Genomic DNA, 15866 nt, shown 5'->3' with positions numbered 1-15866 from the left:
TACCCGGGGAGATCAAGTTTCTTTCCTTCTGGCCTGAACCGTCTCGGTACTTTTTGCATACTTTTTATGTTTGCAGTATCCGTGAGGAAGTTACAAGTGTTGATTTGGATCGCATTTCCATTGCATTTGGAATTATTTGGCTTTCAGTAATCAATGCTTATTTGTAACCGACTGCTTTTGTGTTCATATTTCTTCTATCTGACACTGCTCTATGTGCGGTAACGTTACTGTTATTGTTCATTGTGCATATATTCAAAGCCTTGTTCAGTGCCTTCCTGTCCTGCCCAAGCACCACGCTGGCTGCATATTTGCCAGTACAATTTTAGAAGTATTAACCAGTGCTGTTGCATTACTGATTTCTTTGTTGCTGCTTTGGAGATTCCTCTTTGACAAATTGTCAAAGTTTTGCTGTGAAATCATGTAACGAACTAAATCACAGAGAGTATTCTAATACTTTTTTTTATTCAGGGAAATTTAGACAACAGGCTGTCTTGGTGCAGAGGGCAAAAAGGCGGAAATGAATCCGCCTGACTGGGCCCTAAGCACCATTCGTACATATCAGGGAGCACTTGCTTAACACAAACTCTAAACACAAAGCTCTAGATGCAAATGGTTGAGTACACAAGTTTCCAATTTCAGTCACAGATACTATGACTGAATTAAATTGCAGACTGCTGCATTCACAAGTAGATAGATGAGCTATTGCTTCAACACCTCTCATAGGGCAAATGAAACACCTAATAGCTGAACAAATGGCCTTTACATTTTCGAAACTTGCAGTTCACTTTAATAAGTAGACAACAGCTCATGCCATATAAAAACGTACAGAGCGCGCTTGCGGAAAGTATCTGTCCTGCTGCAAAAGATTTGGCCCTCTGACCCCCCCCCCCACCCCCTCTTTTATAAAGAAAAAAAAAATTTCGACTTCGTCCAAATATGCCCAAAGTTGTTGTCCAACCTAATTTGACCATGGCCAACTCAGTGGTGACTTCCAAATTTTAGGTGACCCACACCCATAATCTGGCATGCTTACGCATTCTCTGCACATGATAGGCTAGGTAAACCTTTGCAATTTTTAAGGATCCTTTATTTGCAATGTTCATAATCTTGGGTGAACAGAGGCAAGCTAGATTCTCACTTCAGCTTTGTGATCTTCAGCTTAAGGTCATTGTCCCCAGATTGACAGACGTAAAATCCTCTCTGCAGCATCTTGTATGACACATATTGCCCACAAGTGTAAAGTGTCTGCAGGCACTTGGCACGTTTTGTCAGCACCTCTGGTGCAAATGCATGTGTCATAAATTTAGCAGGGCCGGAAGCATTTCTTCCTCCCAGAACTTCCTCTTGAAATAAATACGCTGCACTTGTATATGATGTGACTCCATAGGCTCACCTCCCTCAGTCCATATTGCAAAGTCACACCAACTGTGTCCAGTTACAGCCATCTGGCCTTGCACCTGATAATAATATGCATGTTCAGTCTTCAAGACAGCTTCACCATTTTGAAGTGCGCAACAGAACTTGGGGTCTTGGCATGCTTCCTCGACAGTGACCCCTTTTTTCGATATAGGGCACTTCACCTCAAGCAGTCCTTCCTCACCGTCGACGAAAACAGTCCGGTCTGGCGAGGCAGCTACGAAAGGATAGTCTTTATGAATGTGCAAACCAGTTTCTTGCACTACAACTGCCAAATCTTTGCAGATCATAACGGCTTGATATGCCTCAACAGCATCCCTCTCGTGAGCCCTGCCATAGGCTATTGCTTCGCACACTGCTCTATTGTTGGGATATAGAAGTGTCTTTAGCAGGCCTTCCGGCTTAACACAACGGCAGATCCTCTTAAAAAGTGATGCTGTCAGGCGACCAGTTCTTGCGGAGTACCAGGTTTTGTTCTCTGCTTGGCCCAGAGTATTTGAGCATATTTGTGCTCGCTCTCTTCAAGAGGCTTCAGCGACTGTATGTAGTTTTGCACAATACTTCATACTTCTTTGCTCCAGAGATCAGCATCATATTTGATCAATATTTGGGGTTTGTTATTTGTCTCTGACTGCTCTTGGCTGTGTGGGCACAGGTACCGCAGCACTCTTAGTGTAGGGCTGCTAGCTGAAAGCCTTTTCCTCAGTTCAATAATATCCTCTTCCTTACAGGGTGCAACCCTTTCACATGGGTTGAAGTCTCGCTTCTTTTTTATGTGAGCCGGCTTGTTGACTGTGTGTTTTCTGAATGAAATCTCATGTAGAGGCACCCTTTTTGCTGGCTTCTTTGCTGAAATTCAATAAAAAGAGAGGATGTTAGCTGTGTCTATCGCATAACATTGGTCTTTGCTACTGCACTTAGCGATGAGTGTGTACTCATGGTTGTTACAGCCAGATTTACACACTGCAAGAGGTTTTGAACAATGTGCTCAATACAATACATCAATACAATGTTTACAAATCAATACAATGGTTACAAATCAAGGCCCCTTCCAAGAGACCGCTGTATGAATGACACAGGATAGTGTTTGATATTGCGCAGCGCTCCTATCTGAAAAAAGCTCATACACTGCACACTTTTTAACCTGACCAGGGTTGAAACTGAGCTATGCATACAGTACTGTGCTAACGGTAGAAATCTAAATGCTTGCAAATTCATACATACCTTCAGGAGGGACAATCCATTTACATGGCAGATCCGTGCAAGATGGCTTGTCTGTGTCTCCGCTGTCTGTCGCTTCAGCGACAGTGAGCAGCAGTGCAGCAACATGCTGACATGTTTCACTTAATCTGCATAGCAATGGACAGAAAAAACAAAGTTAGGGGGACACTTAAGTACTGCTTTAAATTTCCTTAAATAGCATAATCAAGCGTCTTTCATTATGAGCGTTATGAGTTTTATGACATATCTTTGAACTCCATTTTTCGATTTTTTCTCACTTCTTTAATTCATCATTTACAATGATTTCATTGACTGGATCGTCATTGCCTATCGTTCATCAATCACACTAAAACCATAAATAAGCGTGACGCTTTTTTTTTTTAACGCAGCCCCCGATCGTTTCCGACACACGGTGCATGCCGACGGATTTTCGACTGGACGAGCTGTATAAGATACGCTTAATACAGACTGGTCATTTAATGACAGCAGACAGTATCAACAATGGTGCGCTACTCGAAGAGCAGCGAAACGTCTGTGCTAAACGCGTATGACGTTAATGTGAGCTTTTGCGTGGACACTTGGCTCACTACTAACGTCCGCGTGCGTCAGCAGCTCACGCGTGCACTGTGTGCGCATCCGTGCAGAAACCCAGGGGGCAGCACTCGCGGCGAACAGGCAGCGCCACGAGTGAGCGCCGGAACAGTTTGATAGGGAGACGCGCGGCCGCCTAGGCAGGGCGCGCGCTTGAAAAAGGCGGCCTGCGCAGCGAAATGGTAGCAGTTTCAGCCAGCTCGAGCGACGTAGCGAAGCACAAATAATGCGAGAGCCACAAGACGCAGAGACAGGGACAAGCCCTGGCCAAGCTAGAAACACGCGAAATGGAAGACGACAGGAGAAGCGCGCGCAGTTGGAAAAGGCCGAGCAAAACACGAGGGGGGTAGGAGGGTGGGGGGCGTAAAAAACACCGTAAAAATGCAGAAAAATACAAAAAACCATTTGTGGTGAACGCCCCTCCTCCTAAGTGTGGTACAGCTTCACAAAGGCCAGCTCGAATACCCCAAGCGGGGGTGGGTGAGAAAAAAAAAACTGCGGGGAATCGAGCGGCCGAGAAGGACGGAACGAGAATGGGAGAAGAATAGAAATGAATGAAGCTGTAGTCGGAGAAGGGAAAAAAGCCTAAAAAATAAAAAGCGACAAGCCTGAAAACTCTAGAACGCGATTACGGGGGCTTGAAAATGCAGCAAGCACTTATATTACGCAGACGGATTTTGAAGAGCTTTAGCTGTTTTCTGGTGAGGCGGTTGCCAGTTTTCGCGACGATAAAGGAAAGGATGGCAGATAGCACGCGGTCGCTGATACAGCGACACAGCTATGAGAATGAAAACTCCCTTACAGCACTGCACAAACGCTCTACAGTCTCCAATACACATGCATGTCTTCCTCTCTGTCACATGTCAGAATTGTAGCATGCTTAATTTTCTTTTTCGTCGAAAGAATGTCCTGCGTCATCCCGACTTGAATGCCAGTTTTCTTTTGTTTGTTTTTTTTTAACGATCCAATTAATGCCTCTTTAACGGTACTTTCAAGTTCTCTGCCAAAAAATTAAGTTTTGACAGGGGAAGGTAACAGGTGGCAGTCAGCCGCTCAACAACTTGTTTGGAGCAGAATGGCATGTAATGAATGCCAGATCTGTTCAGAGCATCCACAAATAAGTAAAAAAAAATACATTCATTTTTTGTTTTACTTGTTTACTACTACAGTCTCGATTGAGCAGTATCGCATGAGAAACAGCTTATCATTCGAGGTTCAACAGCTCAGTAGACATCGAAATGTCATTAAAACAACTAAATGAATAAAGCGTATGGAATGACATCTCCTGAATCACATCTACAGATGAGGACGAAGCGGACAGCGAAAGAAAAGAAAAAAAAAATGCCCACGATTATGTTACTTCCTAATGCGAAATTTGAGCGCAGCTCATCAGCTGTTTCATCTTTTCGATAAATTGAGGCAAAACGAAGAGGCGTCCGTGTGCTGTGCGATGTCAGGGCACGTTAAAGATCCCCAGGGGGTCGAAATTACTCCGTAGCCCTCCACTACGGCTCCCCTTTCTGTCTTTCCACTTTCACTCCCACCTTCCTTCCCTTACGGCGCGGTTCAGGTGTCCACAGAGCAAATGTGACAAATACTGCGCCTTTCCTTTCCCATGAACCAATAGAGAAAAAAAGAGGCAAGGATTTCGAGCAAGGCACATAAGCACAATTACATGCTTCTTTTTTTTTATTTTTCACACGTATTCCTTCAAGAAACACTCCACTAACAGTTCTTGGCTGTCATGAAAGGAGCTTTGTGGTCCGAGAAATGAAGAGAGCAATTGAGTTATCGGGAGGTTGCGGGAGGCAGCGCGTGGGTCCATAGGAACGTTGCGCAACGAACAGATAGCAGCGACTCGCTGACGCCGCTAGCGAGTGAAGCGAGCCTGGAAGCGATTGCGAACGGGATGCACGCACCGTGATCCGCCGCTGTACGGTTGCTTTCTGCGGATGAAGGATGCGAGCACTATTGTATCCCCCTCCGGACCGGTCGTCTCGGTGCGCCCGCATACTTGCGGAGCGGGTCGGCATTTCCGCAACCGGAGAGCACCCTCGCCTCCACTCAGGAAGAGGGGGGGGGGGGGGTCTCCTCTTTCTGCATGGCGGCGACGGTGTTCTACGCAGCACGTTGTGTTGACTAGCTAGCGACGTCAGTCAGTCGCTGCTAGCGCTGCCTCCGGCGGCCCCCTTTTTTTTTTTCATCGTGTGCTCCGGTAGCTGCACGCGCTCCTGCCCCCATCATTCGCCGCTGAGTGTAACCCCCCCTCCTCCTGCGAGGCTCCGGTGGCCAAAGCGCCGGCTCGAACGGGGGGCTGAAAGGGGGGCGGAACTGGTTACGAGGCCGACGCCGCCGCGAAACCCAGGAACGGCCGCCAAAGAGCTGCGCTCTAAAAAAGGAACGAGCTGAGAGGGAGGAAAAAAATAATGAAAGCAAGCAAGCAAAAAAAAGTTGGCAAGGTAAATTCGCTAAACTAATGCGCAAGACATAGTAAATGCGCCATTAAAACGCTCCATTCCTGTTGATTACTCTCTGCATTGTACTGGTGCTTATGCAAGCTATCGTAGACAGGGAAATATAGACCACAGGACAGCATACATAAAAATTATGCAATGAACAACTGTATTCACGAGCGCGGCCCACTGGGCGCGCACGGCGGTCCCAGTAGCACTTATGCGAGTTGCCCAATTTCTTTAAATATTATTTTTCTTTTTTGCGGGTTGAGAAAGGATGCTAAGGCAGGTGAAGGTATAGTGTGTCCTCTTTCGAAAAAATGCTTCGCGGTAAATCTGGACGCGGCAATACCCGGGCATGATTGCCAGCTCACTGCTCGTTGGAAGGCAGCGATTCGCACTTAGCGTCTCTTCGCGTCGTAAAGCTTATTCGGTGACACGAAAAAAAATTTGGAGGACGCTTAAGCTTCGCCTTCAAAAGTGGAACGCGATAGCGTTATTGCACCTCGTCGAGAAAACTTACTAAACGCAAGGGTATTGGGGCATCCTTGCACCGGTACCCGCACGGCCCGAAGGGGAGAAGCGGGTGAGCGAAGATAGTGATCTAAAGAAAGGAAAGACGCTTGATTCTACAACCTGTGAGGGTGCACGGCGAAACGTCGGGCGAGTGGCGCGCCACGTGTCGGGGCAGCGCCGCACATTGCGAGGAGGGGTTCTGTGTTTGCCGCAAGATGGCTCTGCATGTGCGCAGAGCGCAGGAGAAATGTAGCGGAAACGTACTTCGCTACTCGTGTAACTGCAACTATAGTGCCTAGAATATATTCTAGGCACTATACTGCAACTTCTGTAAGTAACATGCTCATAATTACCGATATACACTGCAGTATAACGTTCTACGGCATGTTTCTAAGGCAACACCGCATTCACTAGAAGCGCTTTTGTACCATTTTCAAGCATCGAACTCGTGGCTGAGCATTCTACTTCCTGCCGCGATAGCGAACGGTCGCAGAATCATGAGCTCCGTCGGAGCGGCGATAGCGGCCGTTGCTGGCCGCGGAAACAGGTTTAGCGCCGAAGAAGATAAGGACTACGAGATCGTTTTGCCTACCCTGCCCACCGGACGTGTGGTGTTAAACACGATGTTTTTGCACGGCGACGTGCGTATGAGGCCCTACAGGGTCGAGGACTTCAGGGATGCCCTCGCTAACGTCGGTGCGCTCCCCGACGTCGTGGCGTTGGGGGCGTACCAAATCAACCATGTGTGGGCGGTAACCATGAACAGCACGGAAGCCGCGAAGAAGCTGGCCGCCTTAAAGGAGCTGGAAGTCAAGGGACGCCGCTGCCTCATATTCGACCCTGAAGACCAGCAGGTGAAGCTACGCCTGCACTGGATGCTACACGGTGTCCAAGACGAGGACATCCGGACTGCTTTCGCGGCGTTCGGAAACGTGACCGAGGTGACGCGGGAGCGTTGGCGCGTCGTTGGAATGAAGGAAAAGGGATCCACCACGAGAACAGTGCTGCTCAAGTTGAAGCCAGGTATGAAGGTGGACGACCTGCCCCACCAGCTTCGCGTCGCCGGCGAGTTGGCTCTCGTGGTGGTTCCCGGGCGGCCGATGCAGTGCCTGCGGTGTCACGGCGCAGGCCACGTTCGCCGTGACTGCAAGGTGCCCAGGTGATCCAAGTGCAGGCGCTATGGACACGCGGACGAGGACTGCGTCCGCACCTACGCGTCAGCGACCGGGCTCGGTGCGAAGGACGACAACAGGGAGCTGATGGACGTCGCCGAGGCTGAGGAAGCAGCAAAGGGTGCCGACGTGCTGGACAAGGTTCCCGTGTCGCAGGGCACCTCGGTGACTCCGAGTGGCGACGCCCCCCTTGCCGATAAGCCAGAGCTCGCGCCAGCTACGGTGAATTTGCCACAGCCAAGCGAGGAGACCTCAGCGGACGCGGAGAGCCTGCCGGCTCCCAAGGACGCAGAAGCAAAGGAAGTGAGCGAGGTTCATCGGCACAACTGCGGTGGTCGGACGACCACGGCCGCTACCCCCGGGAAACGCCCACATGCCGACACCAGCACCGGCGACGACAAGGAGGCAACGCCCACTTCCGAGGAACCACCAGCAAAGGCGCCTCAAACAAGGAGGCCCACGTTGAAGCCTCGCCAAAACCTTGCGAGCGAGAGGCGGGCCGGCGACACGGCGCCTCTCGAGCACGGCCAGAAGCTCGAGGAGGACGGCGCCAGCAGCGACGGAGGCGTCTAGCCTTGTGCTAGGCGCGAGAGGTAAGCACCGTGCTTTCGGTCTCTTCTTCTTATTTAAAAAATGGCTCCTGCATCACCGTTGAAGGTCGCCACGCTTAATGTTAGAGGTCTGGCAGGAAAGAGAAAACAAGGCCAGGTGTACCGACTTTTAACGGAGCATGATATTGATGTATTAGCTGTGCAGGAGACGAAAGTTGACGGTGAGGAAGAGACCGAGAGCATGGTGCAACGTTTCACGCCTAGGTTTTTTGCTGTGGTTAGCCACGCTGTAGGCACATCGGCTGGCTGTGTTCTTTTTGTGAAGAAGTTGCCGGGGCTTGAAGTGCTTGGTCATTTTTCTTGTGAGTCGGGCCGGTGTGCACTTCTAGATTTTTCGCTGAATAGCACGGATTGGCGGATTGTCTGTCTCTACGCGCCTAATGTAGCAGATGAAAGGGCGCAGTTTTTCCAAGGCATCCAGCAGCGGCTCTGCACCGATAGACAACTGATCGTCCTAGGTGATTTTAATTGCGTCCTTAGCGCGCGAGACAAGACAAGCCGGCGGCCATACCGAGACGCAAGCACTGAAGTGCTATCGCGAATTGTTGAGGAGTGTAACCTCGAGGATGTGGCAGAGTGTCTCGAGGGAGCCCGCACCGTAAAGCTCACGCACTTCCAGGGTTCGAGCCATGCAAGGCTGGACCGCATTTATGCATCCCTCGACATCTTACCTGAATGCAATAGTTATGAAGTAGAGCCGGTATCGTTTTCAGACCATTGTTTAGTTAAATGTTCTTTTGGATGGGTAAAGAGAGGGAATTCTTTTTCGTGGGAAATGTGGAAATTCAATAATAAACTCTTGCAGGATGAACATTTTACCCGCATAGTAAAAGAAGAAATTGAAAAAATAAACCCAAGTAAAAATATGCACCTTTGGCAACAGTGGGAGCTGTGTAAAGAAACTATAAAAATTAAAGCAATAGAGAGGGCAACCTGTATACGGTTTGAGGAAAAACAGGAAGAGACGGAGTTAAGGACACTGCTCCGTACGTTGCTTAAACAGGAAGCTCGAGCGCCGGGGAAATGGATTGAAGATATACGGAAAACAAAGCAAAAACTAGAATTGATAGACGAAGATCGTTATCGAGGTGCGTTAGTGAGGGCAAGGGCAGAAGACACAGCTGCAGGGGAGGCGCCATCAAAACGAGCGCAGCTGGGGTTCGAAAAAGCAAACGCTCAACGGAACCACATCGACCAAATAGATTGGGGCGGTATCTTGGCGGCGGACAACGACCACATCAAAGCAGCGTTCAACGCCCATTACCAAACCCTCTTCGCATCCCACACGGTAGACGCTATCACTTTTAAGAATAAGTTTCTGGCGACGATACCGCGTCTGGACGATGAAGTGAAAGAGAGATTAGAACTAAAGATAACTGAAACAGAAGTGGAGCACGCTATTGACAGTTTAAATGCCGGTAAATCGCCGGGACCGGATGGGTTCAGCGCGGGTTTTTACAAAGAATTTAAGTACGAAATCACACCTATTTTGAACGCAATTTATAACGATGCCTACACAGTAAATGCCCTGCCTCCGTCATATGGGTCATCCCACACCGTACTCATTCCTAAAACTGATGAAATAGACAAATTACGCCTGGTAACATCTTACAGACCCATAGCACTTACAAACGTTGAATATAAAATTTTTATGAAGGTTTTGGCCCGAAGATTGCAAACGGTTATTAAGGATATAGTAGGACCACACCAAACGTGTGGGATAAAAGGGAGGTCAATAGTGACCAACATTCAAAAGGCGCGAAGTGTCCTTGAGTGTTGTGATGACTGGGATGGCCGGGTCGCCATGCTTCAGATCGACCTCGAAAAAGCATTCGACTGCGTCGATCACGAAATTTTGTTTTCCCTTTTAGAACATGTGAATGTTGGTTCAGTTATATGTAAGGGTGTGGCCCTGGCGTACCGTAACTGCACGACGAGAGTGATTATTAATAAGAGTCTGGGAGCCCCCATTCGACTGCAGCGTTCGGTGCGACAGGGCTGTCCCCTCAGCCCTCTTTTGTTTTGCATTTATATTGAAACATTGTGCATGAAACTTATGAATAATGTCAACATTAGTGCGTTTAGGTTACAAGCAGCCGAAGTGAAGCTGCTCGCGTATGCAGACGACATCGTTATTTTTACGGTTGACCAGGAGAGTATCACCGAGGCTGTCAAATGTATCCGTGAGTTCTCTCAAGTTACCGGTAGCGGGGTGAACTGGGCCAAGTGTCTTGGGCTCTGGCATGGACAGTGGCCGTCGAAACCAGATCGCTTTGCCAATGTTACGTGGACAGACACACCGACCAAGTACATGGGCGTCGAGCTGGATGCCTACCGCGAAAGCGAGCATTATTGGAAAGGGCAAATGACCGAACTACGGGAGAGAGCCGAGAAGTGGAAAGGCGCCAACATGTCGATTTTTGCCAGAGCTACTGTATGCAATCTTTTTTTTATCAGCAAACTTTGGTTCGCAATGCAAGTTTTGAGTTGTTCGCGCGTAAACGTACAGAAGTTACACAGGATTTTCGCCGTTTTTGTTTGGGCAGGTAAATGGGAACGCTGCAGCAGGACGAATTTGTTCCGTCGGGTAAAAGATGGCGGTTTGGGACTCGGCCATCTGTTTTTACGGCAGGTGGTCAACCGGTTTTTGTTTTTTCGGGATGCTTCGGACCCTTTCTTACGCACCGTCTGCCAAGTTAGGCTACGGCGTCTACTGCCGGAGTTTGTTGTCTCCACCGAAGAAACTACGGGTGGGATTTTTGGTTATTACAGGGAGGTCGTCGCTAGTGTAAGATTTCTTTCAGTGCGTTTTTCTAATGAATATTTGTCCACTGTAAAACGAAAAAAGCTGTATCGCGATTTATGTGACATTGTTTTGCCACAACCCTTGTACAGAACCTTATACAGTGGAGGTCCGGGCAGAGATGTCTTGAAGAGAGTAAAGAAAATGCAGGTGTCGCCAGGAGCTAAGACATTTTTCTTTAAATTACACACCGGAACATTATCAGTAAAGAAGTTTTTGGAGGAAAGGGATTTTTTTTTTACCGTGGGGGGCGCACTGTTTAATCTGCAAGCAGCCGGAAACAATAGACCATGTTTTTTTGCATTGTTGGGAAGGGGTTTATTTCTGGGATGTTTTGCAACGTACGATAAAGAAAGAATTTCCACTAGACTCCCACGGCATCCGGTATTTAAGCATTGATAATGAAGATGGCGTTCCGTATGATTTAATCATGCTCATGGGCCTCCACTCTATATGGCGCTCCAGAATGGCGGGCTATCACTGCGACAGGGACGCTCGACCGGCTAGAATATACTTTCGAGAAAGTGTGAATTGGTTTATTGCCATACAGAAAGTGGCTGCTGAACCTCCCGAATGGCTCTCAAGGGTAGAGCCTTTGCTGTCGTTGCGGGAGTTTTAATGTACTGAGACGAAGCCAGCCTGACATTGGCTGATGATGACCTTCCAATATGTACTTTGTTTTGTGTTATTCGTGTTGTGTTCTTGTGAAATGGTATGAACCAAAGCCAGGAAATAAAGAAAAAAAAAAACTCGTGGCTGAGTGGTAATGTCTCCGTCTCACACTCCGGAGACCCTGGTTCGATTCCCACCCAGCCCATCTTGGAGCTTGCTTTTTATTTATGAAGTGCATGTTTATTTATGAAGTGCATGCCGGGATTTATCGCTCACTGGACGCCGACGACACCGGCTTTTCTGGAACACGAGCTCCTTAACGCTACCGCGTTAATATGTTATCAGGCCAGTGAAAATGTGTGCAACAGCAGCAATGCAAGGACTGCAATCTAGCAATTTATTTGTGACCACAGAATGCCGCGAATCGAAAGAACGAAGGGCGAATGCGCCCCACGCACAGCAGATCCGCCGCGTCTCCGCTGCACGGCCGGGCGCACGTCTCCCTACCAAACTGTTCTTCCCGCCGCGAGAGGCGCGCGCGTCGCACTGCGAGTTATACCCCAGTCACACGGTCATTTTCAAAGGCGATTGAGTCGATAGCCTTCGAGATTTTCAATCCCGATCGAACTCGATGGAGTAGTGCCGCTGCTACACGGCAAAACTGGAAGGCAGTTGAAATAGTTCTGGTGTATGGCGCCAAACATTTGTGGCGCCACTATCATTGCTTTCGGTTTTCCTTAAATAACTATAATTTTCTATAAATGCAAAATAAAACATAACTGTTGCCTTTTTTAGTAACTGCAGTTGTTTAGTTGTTATTCAAAAACAACGTTGTTTTTTTTTTGTTTTTTTTTTTTGTACGCGTTGACGTTCATACGGCTGTGCTTTTCATTATGTTTTCTTTTCTCGGCGGCACAGTTTACAGTGATAGCACATAAATAATGCTCCTTAAAAAAGAGCGATCTATTTTAAAATTATTAAGAACATTAATATTTCACCACGCAAATTAAAGATATAAAATAATAACGCTTGTTCATGTTTTTGTATCGTAAACGCGCTGTGCACGTGTGTGCTTGACGCTCCTCGGGTCAACGCTAGCAACCTTGCGGACGTTCGAGGGCCTTCGAGATCTCGATAGAGTTCTGAGCTGCTCCGCTGACTCGATAGACTATCGACTCTATGGTCATTGAAAACGCCCGTGTGGCAGCTTTCGAAGGCCTTCGAGTCGATAGGCAGTCGGTTCGAGGGCCTTCGAAATGCCCGTGTGACAGCGGTATTACTCCTGCACGGTGCCTTATCCAAAAGGCAGTAGAGCACTAGTACTTTACCTTTATCGAAGCTATCACAGCCTACCTCATATACAATACAGTTCGGTGCTGGGATCTAGGGGCTTTCGCCGTTTGCAATGTGCCGGTGGCACGGGTCATTGTTACACAGCGGTCGTCGTCCTTGCCGCTGGTGGTGGTTCAGCCGGAGCCAGTCGACAGGCCCGTGCTCTTTCATCCTTCACTCGCAACAACAATAAACGCCCCTTCGCGTTCAAAATTAAAGACAGCTCACCCAGCTATACATTCACATCTTGCTCCAGCGATGTCGCCCGTTGCTTTGACGTACCACGCTGATACGACGTAAGCGCCGGCTTTCATCGAGGGTAGGCAGGCTGCCCTCAAAAGTCCAAGCTCTGGATCACCGGTACTCGTGTTCAGCATCATGTTCTTGATGTAGCCTTCCTCTTTGAAGGCCCATCCGCGATGCGCTTGACGTACGGTCGAAGAGTTAGCGTGCAGATAACGCCAAGCATTATCACTTCTTATACTGCACTTAGAGACTTCAGCAATCCATCCCTCTTCCAAACAAGGGAATGGAATGCCATCTTCAATCATTATTTCACTAGACGTCAAAGAACGCTCGGTTGAAAAACTGCACTCGTTTTCGCGAATGCGTATGTGAGTATCTGGCGTGTTTTCCAACCAGTAGGCGGGGTCCTGTTTTATGCGAAGCATATTAACGTAGGTTTCGGGCCTTCGCGCGACGCCCGGCGGTGGCCACCATTGACCCTAGAGTGCGGTCACGTGATGACGTCACACCGGCTGCAGATGGGGCCTCATATCGCGCCGTCAGGTACGTCGCCCGGCGGAGGCCTCCACGCTTCGGTTCGCGCCGTCGCGCGCGACGCGGCGGCGGCGCCACCATCGCTGCATCACGTGATATGTGACGTCACGCCAGGGATGAAGCGGCGCGCGCCCGCCGTCGCGTCAGTCTCTGTGCCCGCAACCGCGCCAGCGTCTTTGCGCCGGGCGTGTATGCGTAAGTGACGTGCAAACCAAGAGTCATGCATAAGAGTGTGTCGGGCTGCAAAGAATAAAGTACGACGATTAATCTAAAACCACGTCTCCGTTACTTAGCCCCATCCACACTGAGGCAGCTGCTTAACATGCTTCGCATCCACTGGGCTTAACCTTGATAAGCCTCCAATGTTTTTCTCCGGTAGGTGGTGCCACTTATTTTGAAAGTTGTCAAACTATCGCTTTGGCTTTGTCGTCGGCTGGTGGCGTGGAAAACTTGTTCAGCAGCAGACGAATAGTGTGCCCGATGTCTTCGTTTGCATCGGCAGAATTTGAATTTAAACTCTTGTCCCAATTCTCAATGTTTTGGAGGAGTTCTATTATTTCTCTTTTGCTTCTGGCTGCACTCGGAATGGGCAAGTAAGGGCCCAGTCTTGTGAGCGGCTTCTTCACAAAGAACAGTGTGATACTGAGGTCTGATTTTATTACAATTGAATATTTAATCCACGGAGCTTCGTCCTCTACGATGTGCACCAACATGAGACGCTCACAGGCCTCAATTATATGCCAGAACTGTGACTTATGGCTTCTGACTTCGCTAGCAAGATCCCTTAAGGAGTTGATTTTGTCCGCTTCCTCGGCATTGCGAAATGTCTGAATTGACTCAGAAATTGCCCTTTGCATTGAAGCAGCTTCCAGGCGTGTTCGCTTCGCCTGTGGCTCCTCTCTTACAGTCTTTGTGCTTGATAGGTAACTAGGGCAGCCTGGAAATAATGATGGAATTGCACCTGACCGAAGGCACAGATGCGACAACTCTGCTGTCGTCACTCGACCTGTAGCATCGTCGACATATGACGCCTCTCGTACAATGTCGTCGTCTGTGAAGTAATGCTCATATACCTAAAAAAGAAATATTTGTCTAATATAAGTAACAGCCTACTACAAATAAGAACACGTGATCAAATATTAAATACGCATTTAGAAGGTACCCAAAACGTTTTGAAAGTTCGGTGGTGCTACAATTTCAAGCTACAAAAGAGAACGAATGGAAAATTATTCATCTCTTACCCTGGAATGTTCAGAAGGGACGAATTTTTTCCGTGGAATGGCACGTATCCACGATTGCTGCAGCACTTTATCTTGCGGGAACTTAAACACATGAACCTTTGGTCCCGTTTTATAGTTACCTCGGCACTGAGGCACACAACATTTGTTCGGCATTTTTGCGTTAATGTCGAAGCGTCATCACAGCACTCGCGCACAGAAGAAATAGACGGCAGCCAAGTAAGCCGTGAGCACACCATCGGACACGAAAGGCGACGGACCGCTCCTGCCGGAGCCACGTGCAGTGGCTTCCCGGATTCCCCTCTAGGAATTCAAGGAAGGCATGCTTGGAGCAGACCGGTTTCTCGCGCCCCGTCGCGACTTCCACGGCAGAGGAGCAGAGCAACACCTTCTCGACTTTTACAAGGCCTGCTGACATCCTCCTCTCCCAGCCGTTTACGTCACGCTAGTTGTCCTGTTCTCCCAACAGCATTGATGTTTGGACGCAACATCGCTCCTGTCGCGTGGCGTGACTTGCCACTAGGGGGCCGAGCAAGGCAGACGTGCTTCGCACGGGCTCCGCATTCCACAGTTTTTTCGAGAACTAAAACTGCTCTTCTGGTGCGAAAGTGGTTTCCATGGAACGCTAACACCTCGCCGTAGCTGCTGGTGAGTGCCTTGGACCTCTACTTTTTTCCGGAACTTCAAGAACTTCTACTCCGGCTGCGTGGCTACATGCCGCCTCGCTAGCCCTAACGCCATCTGCACCGGCGTAGGGCTCGCGTACGAACGCGCCTCTTCAACACCCAGATGGAGTACGTGAGCGGCCAGGATCTTCCCGCCGCAGAATTCAATCCGGCAGAATGGACTGAAGTCCTCAATGCTCGAAAATGCTTGCCTGGACAGCAATCTGAGAAACCCGACGAGAAGCAGGCAAGCGAAGCTGCATCAGCTGATGGAACGCACGCAAGCAAAGCGGCGTCCGCAGCAAGCGTTCCCTCAAATGTCCACGAGACAGCTGCGACGCGCCTCCGTACAAGGCCGCTGCCGCGGCTGCCGGTTGACGACTTCAAGATTGTTTTCCGCCCTAATGCGGGTGTCAGTCTAGTCCAATACAACGAGGGAGAACTACGGGCGGCTGT

At 49.0% G+C, this 15866-nt stretch overlaps 3 protein-coding genes and 1 pseudogene across 3 annotated transcripts; 2 read left to right on the top strand and 2 right to left on the bottom strand.

The window, feature by feature from the left end:
• Positions 1-1134: 1134 nt before the first annotated feature.
• On the bottom strand, positions 1135-13278 carry LOC146192926 (uncharacterized; annotated as a pseudogene).
• LOC146192928 (uncharacterized) lies at positions 6695-7360 on the top strand. The gene has a single exon (XM_084602557.1). It carries the CDS (start codon positions 6695-6697, stop codon positions 7358-7360), a length of 666 nt encoding a protein of 221 aa, XP_084458683.1.
• LOC146192927 (uncharacterized) lies at positions 7457-7942 on the top strand. Its single transcript, XM_084602558.1, has one exon. The coding sequence runs from the start codon at positions 7457-7459 to the stop codon at positions 7940-7942; it is 486 nt and encodes a 161-aa protein (XP_084458684.1).
• Positions 13279-13911: 633 nt separating the features above from the next.
• Positions 13912-14995, bottom strand: LOC146192925 (THAP domain-containing protein 2-like). The gene is made up of 2 exons (XM_084600481.1): positions 14749-14995; positions 13912-14580 (listed from the first exon to the last, which is right to left on the bottom strand). Exons 1-2 carry the CDS (start codon positions 14899-14901, stop codon positions 13912-13914), a joined length of 822 nt encoding a protein of 273 aa, XP_084456607.1. The 5' UTR covers positions 14902-14995.
• Between the last annotated feature and the right edge of the window lie 871 nt (positions 14996-15866).

Source organism: Amblyomma maculatum, chromosome 4 (genome assembly GCF_055883805.1).
Source record: "Amblyomma maculatum isolate TAMU_Amacu chromosome 4, ASM5588380v1, whole genome shotgun sequence".
In the NCBI taxonomy this organism is placed as follows: Eukaryota; Metazoa; Arthropoda; class Arachnida; order Ixodida; family Ixodidae; genus Amblyomma; species Amblyomma maculatum.
This window is presented reverse-complemented; position numbering and strand designations above follow the sequence as displayed.